General features: G+C 42.0%; 1 protein-coding gene across 1 annotated transcript in view; it reads right to left on the reverse strand.

Annotated features, from left to right (window-relative positions):
* The window catches only part of NR1I2 (nuclear receptor subfamily 1 group I member 2), a 37633-nt gene extending 29578 nt beyond the window's left edge, over window positions 1–8055 (reverse strand). The window contains exon 1 of the mRNA XM_002813243.4: window positions 6416–8055. Coding sequence (XP_002813289.1) covers window positions 6416–6510 — 95 coding nt within the window. The 5' untranslated portion in view covers window positions 6511–8055. The remainder of the gene's footprint in view (window positions 1–6415) is intronic.
* Between the last annotated feature and the right edge of the window lie 1440 nt (window positions 8056–9495).

Here is a 9495-nt window from a genome sequence, read left to right on the forward strand (position 1 = left end):
TCTTGCCTGCCACCATGTAAGACATGCTGTTTGCCTTCCACCATGTTTGTGAGGCCTCCCCAGCCACATGGAACTGTGAGTCCTTTGAACCTCTTTTTATTTGTAATTTACCCAGTCTCAGGTATGTCTTTATCAGCAATGTGAACATGGACTAATACAGTAGTTAAAGGCACTACAATAAGGAAGAAAAAGATAACCATATCAATTAAACTGCATTTGATCCCAACCTGAGTTCTGAACTACATTTTAATCTCTAGGAGGTCAGGGCCCTGGCAGTTGAGATTTTTGCCTTCCTTCTCTCCCATGCCTGCTTCAGAAGTGCCCCTGTTTAAGGTAACCTGGAGCCTGTGCTTACAATCTAAGACAGTGATCCTCCAGCTTTCATGTACGTACAGATCACCCAGGAGCTTATGAAAATGCAAATTCCCATTCAGTAGGTCTGTGGTGGGTCTGAGCTTCAGCATCTCACAAGCTCCCAGGTGAGCTGATGCTGTGGGTCTGCAGTCCACACTTGCAGTAGTAGCAGGACCTAAGAAATCCAACTAACCAGACAGAAAATTGGCAGTACACAAACAGACTGGCATGGAGATGATCTTGTCAATAAAAACACCTTTATGGTGCTAGGAAATAAAATAAATAATCAAAGAGATATGTGAAATGACTCACATTATAAATTGTTGTTTAAAGTCAATATACAGGCTGGGCACAGTGGCTCACACCTGTAATCCTAGCACTTAGGGAAGCTGAAACAGGAGGATCGTTTGAGGCCAGGAGTTTGAGACAAGCCTGGGCAATATAGTGAGATGCCATCTCTACAAAAAAATAAAAAATTAGCCAAGTGTGGTGACATGTGCCTGTAGTCCCAGCTACTTGGGAGGCTGAAGCAGGAAGAACACTTGAGCCCAGGAGGTCAAGGCTACAGGGAGCCATGATTGTCCCACTGCACTCCAGCCTGGGCAAGAGAATCAGGCCTTGTCTCAATCAATCAATAATAAATAAATAAATTTGTATATATAATGGCCAGGGATGGTGGCTCACACCTGTAATCCCAATGCTTAGGGGGGCTGAGGCAGGAGGATCACTTGAGGCCAGGAATTTCAGATGAACCTGGGCAACAAAGTGAGACTCTGTCTCTACCAAAAATAAATTTTAAAAGTGTCTGGGCATGGTGGCACACACCTGTAGTCCCAGCTATTTGGGGGGCTGAGGCGGGAGGATCGCTTGAGCCCAGGAGTTCGAGGCTGCAGTGAGCCATGATCATACCACTCCTCTCCAGCCTAGGTGACATAGCAAGACCTTGTCTCTTAAAATAATAATAATAATAATTTTTTTAAAAGTCAATATACATTTAAGGGTGAGGTAGTTCCTTCCCAGGAAAAGGATGTGGGGAGGACATACAGATAAATTTAGTCTTCAAATGAGTCAAAGCACAAGCTTTGGAACCAGGTCACTGAGATTACGGGAAGAGAAGAGTGGGCAAATTGAAGTTGAAGCAACAGAGTCTAAGTAAAAGGGGATAAATGGTTAAAAAAACAAAAACCATAATCTTTGGGATAGAAACTCTTGGAGATAACAGGATTATATTTAATTATGTGTGTGTGTATACATACATATATATATATATACGCACACATGATTATATATATTTAATTATGTGTGTATACACACATATATATACACACGCATAATTAAATATATATATAATCATCCTACTATCTCCAAGATACACATACACACCCCCCCACACACACGTATTAATAGCAGAAGTGGCCAGAGGATAAAGAGAAAAAAGCAGGTAAGGGGAATGTAATATAAGAATACTAAATTTCTAAGATGCAGGCAAGTGATAACCTATAAAACCGTTGGCGTTGTTCAGTGAAGGGAGACGTTTGGTGAATTTAACTCACATTTGCACAAGTTTTGCTGTTTACAAAATGATTTCAAAATTACAACTTCGCGTCAAGGTGCCTGTGAGGAAGGCAAGGTAGGGATTATCCCAAGTTGAATAAGGGAGTCAGGAGCAGGGCAGTTCTTATTATCCCTTTTGCAAATGAGGAAACTGGGGCTCTGGGGTGTGTTCCAGTTCATGAAGTCAATTAATGACGGAACTTTTTTTTTCTTTTTTTTTGGAGGCAGTCTCACTCTGTCCCCTAGGTTGGAATGCCATGGTACGATCTCTGCTCACTGCAACCTCCACCTTCTGGGTTCAAACGATTCTCGTGCCTCAGCCTCCCAAGTAGCTGGAATTACAGGTGTGTGCCACCTGTAATTCCATTTTGTATTTTTGTAACTTTTTGATTTTTGTATTTTTAGTAGAGACGGGTTTTCGCCATTTTGGCCAGGCTGGTCTTAAACTCCTGACCTCAAGTGATCCACCCGCCTCCGCCTCCCAAGGTGCTGGGATTACAGGCATGACCCATCATGCCTGGCCAGAACATCTTTTCTTTTCCCTTATTCTGATTCTTCCTGTCATGTAAATAGATACATGATGCAAGTTGTTTTTTCACAGAATTCATGGGGACAAAATGAGGCTATATGTTTTAAATTCTTTATGAAACAAATCAAGTATTATTAACAAAAGCCTCCTCATTGACTCTGGCATGAGGCAGGCCGCCAGAGGAAACTCAGATAGCCAAAGTCACAGTTTATGAATTCAAGAAAGAGAAGTCAGCTGCTATCTTCAGGGGGCCATAAATGAAAATTGGCCTTTATGCTTCCTGGGACTTGGTCATCAGATCCAAGAGGTCAGAAGGTTACTAGACACAGATCAGGGTTGAGAGCTGGCATCAGCCCAGGTCATAAGTACACACAGTACCCTCTTCCAATATTTAACAGGACACAGTGGCCTGTGAGTTAACTGCCTATGTCTTATCAATGCATGTGTAGTGCCAGTATTGCCTGTGATTTTATAGTTTGACTCTTTGGAACTTACACAGATCCAGGAAAATTATTTCAAACATTACATGAGGGATTTGGATATGACTCTTTATGTCAATTTCCAGTTGGAGATTCAGTTTGTTATATTCATGTTTCAAGGAGGTTCAGGAGGTGTTGCAGGGAACTTTTCCCAGCCCCCTTCAAATTGTGCCACCTAAAAAGCTCCTGTATGCAAGAGGGGTTCCCTACACATTCCTCCTGTCCTGCCCAGGTTGTGCCCAGGACACCAATATCTGAAGTGTGAGGGCAAGAGTCTGATGGCTCAACAAACAGAACATGGCAACCACACTAAGAATTTGAATTAATGTTGTCCACGTTCCCTGAATTTATTGTTCTTTTTAATGGAAAAATCATGGGTCTGCATTCCAAGGGTCCTAGTGGCTATTGGGTTATCTCTGCTTCCATCACCCTTGGAATGAGCTATATAATTAACTATGGAGACATGATAAGGAAATTAATAAATGCTGAATAGCATTTAATAAAACTCAATATTCATTCATGATTTAAAATTCTTGGTTAACCAAGAGGAATAGAAGAGAGCTTCACTAACTTGATTGGAATAGTTACTAAACACTTTTACTATGTATCTTATTGGAGAAGCATTAGAATCAATCTCATTAAAATAAAAAATAAAGATTTTATTGCTGGCACTATGATGGAGAAGTTGGTTAGAGAAAATCCTCCTGGTATACAGCACCTAGAAATACTAAATTTTTAAGAATGTCATTTTTCATGCAGGATTGAGCTGGTAGGAAAGTAAAGGAAGTCTCAGGAGGCCAAAATTTATAAGATTATGCTAAGCCAGAGGCATGAGAAAGGGAAGTCATGATTATCCTGGGGTTTTCTGGACTCCTGTAGGCCTGGGGCCTGGATTTTAATGGTAGAATAGGAGACAAAGCCCGGAGCCTAACCAGATCATTGACTATAAACTCAAGATCCCCTAAGGGTGACATCCTCAGTAGAAACCATGGAGGGAGACAGGTCTATCCCAGGCCTTCTCAGCCTTGGCTCTGGGTAGAGCAAAAAGAAAAGTCTCCTTTGAAATTCTTAACAACAGGCCTGCGATCAAGTAAGTTTGGGTCAGGATTCTCACTATTTGTGTGGCCAGTAGACCCCAAGCTTATGGTGGTCCCAGTTAGTTCTGTCCTCAGGTTCCTGGCAAAAGCAAAAATAAATCTTCTAGAGGAAAACAATTTCAATCTCAACGAATCCCAAAGAGAAGGTTCCAAATGAGTTCATAGTACAAAATAAAAATGGAAATCAGGAACATGACAAGAATGCCTAGGACATCTAAGTGTTTGTAAACAGTATCCCCTAGAATTGTGCAGTATACAACCCACACAACTGTATGTATCAGTTCTGAGACTATCTTCTTTCATGGCTACTACTCAGCATTATGCTGGATGGCCAAGAAAAACCAATAAGACACAAAAAATTAAGGTTTGTAAAGATTGGAAAGGAAGGAGCAAAACTCTTACTATATATAGATGATATGTTTGTCTAACTAGAAATTCCAAAGGAATCAACTGATAAGCTTTTATAACTATTAAGAGAATTCCATAAGGTAACTAGGCAAAATATCAAAATACAAAATAGATTTTCTATTTATTGGGGGAAAAAATCAAGTAGAAAAGGTAAACATTATAGTGGAAATTGGCTCAGGAATAGGAAATAAATAGAAAAGGACACAGAAATGGACATGTGTAAGTGGGAATTTAGTACATGATAGAGGTGACATTTCAAACAAATAGGAAAAAGATGGACTTTTCAATAAATAGTATTGAAATAATGTATTGCAATAAGTTATTCTTTATTCACCTGGCACTACTGTTGGCTAAAAAGTATGATTTAAACAAGGCTTAGAGAGAATATTACACACATATCAAATAATTTGCATTGAGAATAAATAACAAACTCTACAAAGAAGTAAAGAAATCCGACATAAAATAAGCTAAGGATATGAATAGGTAATTTAAGGAGAGAAATACAATGGCCAAGAGAGGTCCTATGAAAAGAATGCTCAACTTCATTAATAATCAGGGAAATTAAAATATTGAAATAATGGGTTGTCATTTGCACTAATTCAATGGAAAAAATAATAAAATACTGAATAAACAGCAAGCATTGTTTGGAGTGTAGAGGAACCACTTCTCTGCTGGTGGGAGTACAGTCGGTTCGGGCACTGTGGAGGGCTGTTTGGCAGCCAAAAATTGAACCACATATATCCTGTGATGTGGCAATTCAACTTCTCAGTAGTTCCTCTAGTGCAATACTTGCACATGTCTACAAGCAGACAAACACAGTGAGGTTCATTGGTAAGACTGCAAAATTGGAAAAGCTTAAATATCTATTGAAAAGAAAACGGCTAAATAAAAGAAGTGCACACTGTGAAATACGACGTAGCAGTTAAAATAAATGAAGTAGAGCTCTATACAGATATGGAAAGTCTCCAAGTCATGCTATTGAGTGGAAAAACAGAATTAGAACAACATGGCAACAGATATGTTTAATAGTACATCTATGCATAGATGAACACACACACAGACACAATGGTCTGGCAGTAAATATATCACACTAAGTACTTTTGGGGAAACTGGAGATTAGGATTGACAGAATGGCCAAAGGTGAATTTAGGTTTATCTATACTGCTTTCTCATTTTCACGGAGCATGAAATCATGTATTACTTTATAATTTAAAAAGTTATTACCTAAAAAAAACTAGTCTAGTCAGTTTTGTGGTTGTCTTGGGTTTATTCCATAATAATTTTGGAACAAGTTGACAGCTTTTAGATCAGGAGTTGGCAAACTTTTTCTGTTAAAGGCCAGATAGTTAATATTTTAGGCTTTGTGGGCCATACTGTCTCTTTTGCAATTGGTCAATTTTGCTGACTCAATGAATCAGCTATAGCAGGCACTATTCCTCTCCCACATGGCCTCTAATGATATGGCCAGAGCTGAAAGGATGTTGTAGGGCAAAAACAGCCATATACAATACATAACAAATGGGCATGGCTGTGTTCCAATAAAGCTTCATTTATAAAAACAGCTAGTCGGCCAGAGTTAGCCTGTGAGCCATAGTTTGTCAACCCCAGGTTTAGACTTTCATGACATAACTAAAACATTTTTAAAGCATATTTGTGTATCGAAAAATACTTTTTCCCATTAAGCAACTGATTAAATAAGGCTCTGAGGCCTCCCTTAGCATCCTTTCAACTCTGGCCATATCATTAGAGGCCATGTGGAAGAGGAATAGTGCCCGCTATAGCTGATTCATTGAGTCAAGACTCATGGTCTCAGAGGTGTCTGTTGACCTGTCCTAGATATGGAGTGGCCTTAAAGCAGTGCCTCTGGCCATAGCTTCAACCGAGCTGGGCTGTAATGTGGAGAGAAGAAGGACTTGGTGGCACTGACCACATGCAGGCAAGACTCGGTTCTGTGGGACAAGGTGCCCTTTCAATAGTAGAGGTAGAAAACTCACTGGTCTGAAGCCAACTCAGCCACAGCACTGTGCAGGGGTGTGGCAGGTGCTCTGAGGGACCCCTCCTTGAAGTGGTGAGTCCTGGTGACTGTCATGCTGCTGTCCTTGGCCTCAGGGGGCTGCCAGCACTAACCCAGCAGGCCAAAAGGAATCAGGACTGAGTTGCTCCCAGCTCCCATAGTCCCCAGCTCCCACAGTCCTGGGGGGTGGTATTTCCTGGGTCCAGGGACTCCAGCTCTGTAACAGGGAGCTGGTTGTATGTATGACTTGTGGTAACTCATGCAGTAGTTAAGGCTTCTCCTGGGGTGATTTTTCTAGGAGGCTAGTGCAGGACCAGAGAGCATCAGTAATGGGGCTCAACATTAAGTGATTGTTTTCATGCTTTTTTTTTTCCAACCTAGAAATGAGGAGACAGCAGCAAGGCCAACATGATTCACGACCCACTATGATGCTTACCTCAAACAGAAGGTATATTTGTGTTCACACACATCTTTTGGATGGAGCTGAAGGGCGGTCAGTCCCCAGCAAAAGAGAAAGAAAGAAAAACCATACCTGCTTGGTGGTAAGTTCTTTGCTCCGACTTCTCTCCTGGGGTCCACTTTGAATAATCGGGTACAAAGGATCGATCAAGGAGTAGCTTTACCAAGGAGCTGCTGCCTTGTTCAGGACAGGAGTATTAGCTTATTCTCTTGCTTTTCTCACTGTGAACACTTGGCTTGCAGGCTGAGGCCGAGATTCCCACTGAAGTAAAGGCAGTGCTTCCTCTTCCTGTCCTAGTTGTAGGTTATGATTTCCCCAGATATGAGACAATCTTGTCTCTCACCTATATTTCAGTCCAAGTCAGATGTAGGCACTAAGCGGCTCCATTGCCACTCCTAAGTCCCAAGTCCAGCACTTGAACTAGCAAATGAAGAGATTACCGTATTTACTCTCATTATGTTCTCCCTACTTTTTTCTTTCAGGTCTCGTCACTACAAAAACACAGGAGAAGGGGAAGAGAGTGGCAAATATCCGCTTTGTCTAAGTAATTCTGAGCGCATTTCATCAGTCTGAGGGTCTCTGTCCTTTACCACTAGGGGCAACATTAATTTGAACCTAGATCTCCTAATACTTCCTCCTTTGTTGAAACCACCTCCCTGGATAGTGTTACTTGATGTGAAAGTGAGCAAAGTATTGATTTATGACGGTGCCAGTCACCAGCATGGTTATGTAAGAGGGAGGCAGCCACACAGGGAGAGGGAAAGGGTGTGAGATGAGGGGGCTGAGCACAGTTCTCGAGAGTGTGACCCCACCACTTTGATCGCAGAACAGAAGGCTGACCAGGAGTGGGGAGGATGGACCAGCTGAGGGCTCTTTCCTCTCCCAGGTCCTGCCAGGGGGGAGCTGAAGAGTCCTCACTCTTCAGCCTCAACCTTCTTATTCCCTAGAAGCAGCTGCTCCCAAGTGAACAGAATCAACAAAAGCCGAATGTGGTGGATATCAGGATATGTTTCTTCTACTTGCTTTGTTTACAAAGATGATTTATGGCAGGTGTAGGGAGTGGAAGTAACTGCTCCTACCCAAAAGGCAAACTAAGTACAAGCCTCTGGCAACAGTAAAGCAGGGGCATGGGCCCTAACAAGAGAGGGAGAGGGAGAGCATGATTGAGCAAACAGGTAGAAAAGAGAACCTGGTATTGCCAAAAAATGACCACGGTTGTCTTCATGTGAACATTTGGACTTCCTTACATTTATTTATTGACTTAAGTTGTTATTATTTTGAAGTACACGCTTTAATCCAGCCCTGGTGAGAAAAGCCAGAATATCTAAGTATGATTTGTTTGTTTTGTTTTTAATCGGTTTCTTCTTTATCCAATTTGTACTTCCCAAGGGATGAGAAAGACTTGAGGCTGGGATTTCCTAGGGGTTAACATTTCTCAAGTGGATGCTTGCCTTGCTGTTTTCAACCAAGTGCAGAATGTAAGGTGCTTATACAGCTCACTGCTGGGGACTTACTGCCAGCAGTGGGGACTGGGACCCACAGTCATAGGGCTCTGTCCTTTTTTAGTTCACATTTCTGATTATTCACATGGGATTCTGCTAGGGCTAGGACGCATTGGATTACAAATCCCACTGGACAGAAAGTTGACTTGGGCCTTAGGCAGGGAGGACCTAGCGTAAGTGAAATATTGAATGTCATGAGGATATTGGAAAGAAAAAGACTAAGTGAAATACTGGATTTCAGTCCCAGTGGAAGTAGCCTGAACAGTGTATTCTGGGGTAGGAGAACAGCATGGGGCTATACCTGGGGCCTGGAGGTCCCCTGAGAAACACAGATCAGAAGGCCATGGCTACAGCCAAAGTGGGTGGGAAAGCTGGAAAGGGTTAAGAACTCACCCCAGGAAACTTATTTCCAAGATCAAAAGTAGGCCTTTCTGCACTGACAGGTATCTCCATGTCCAGGGAAAAAAGGCATGACTCCAGCTCAGGTAGGCCACCTTGCCAGAAGTCCTTAGGTTATGGGTAACATACGTAGCTTTCATCATCTCTCAAATCCCTCCTGGCTCACAAGGGCCTGGCCTTCTCTCTCTTAAAAATATAGTGAATTATTTATAGGAGAAACAGGAAACTAAGAACAGATTATGAAACCACTGAAATAAAGGAAATATTCTCAGGTTTCTGCAGGGATCTTTGGGTCTCTTTTCCTCTGGGTCTGTGGTGTGAAGTCCCAGCTAGAAGATAGGAGAAGGCTGTAGGAGTGCCAGGCCTCTCTAGTCTAGCACTGCACCGTTAATATCAGGCATGGCTCTATAGTGAAATGAGTTAAGAAAACAGCCAGAAAATACACTCCCGTTCTTAAGGACAGCTTACTAATGCCCTCAGGTGAGGGCCTGAGTCACTCTTAAGCCCAGCTGGGAAGTCAGAGAAATTTGAGGTCTTGACCTCCATTCTACACTTTGTCTATTGCAGCAACCAGAAATGTAGAGCTCCTAAGCTACTCATCAGAGAAAAGCAGATCTGACCAGCCTGAAGAGTTTCATTTTTTTTTTTTGAGACAGTGTCTTGCTGTGTCACCCAGGCTGGAGTGCAGTGGCATGGTCA

Source organism: Pongo abelii, chromosome 2, assembly GCF_028885655.2.
Source record: "Pongo abelii isolate AG06213 chromosome 2, NHGRI_mPonAbe1-v2.0_pri, whole genome shotgun sequence".
Classification (NCBI taxonomy): Eukaryota; Metazoa; Chordata; class Mammalia; order Primates; family Hominidae; genus Pongo; species Pongo abelii.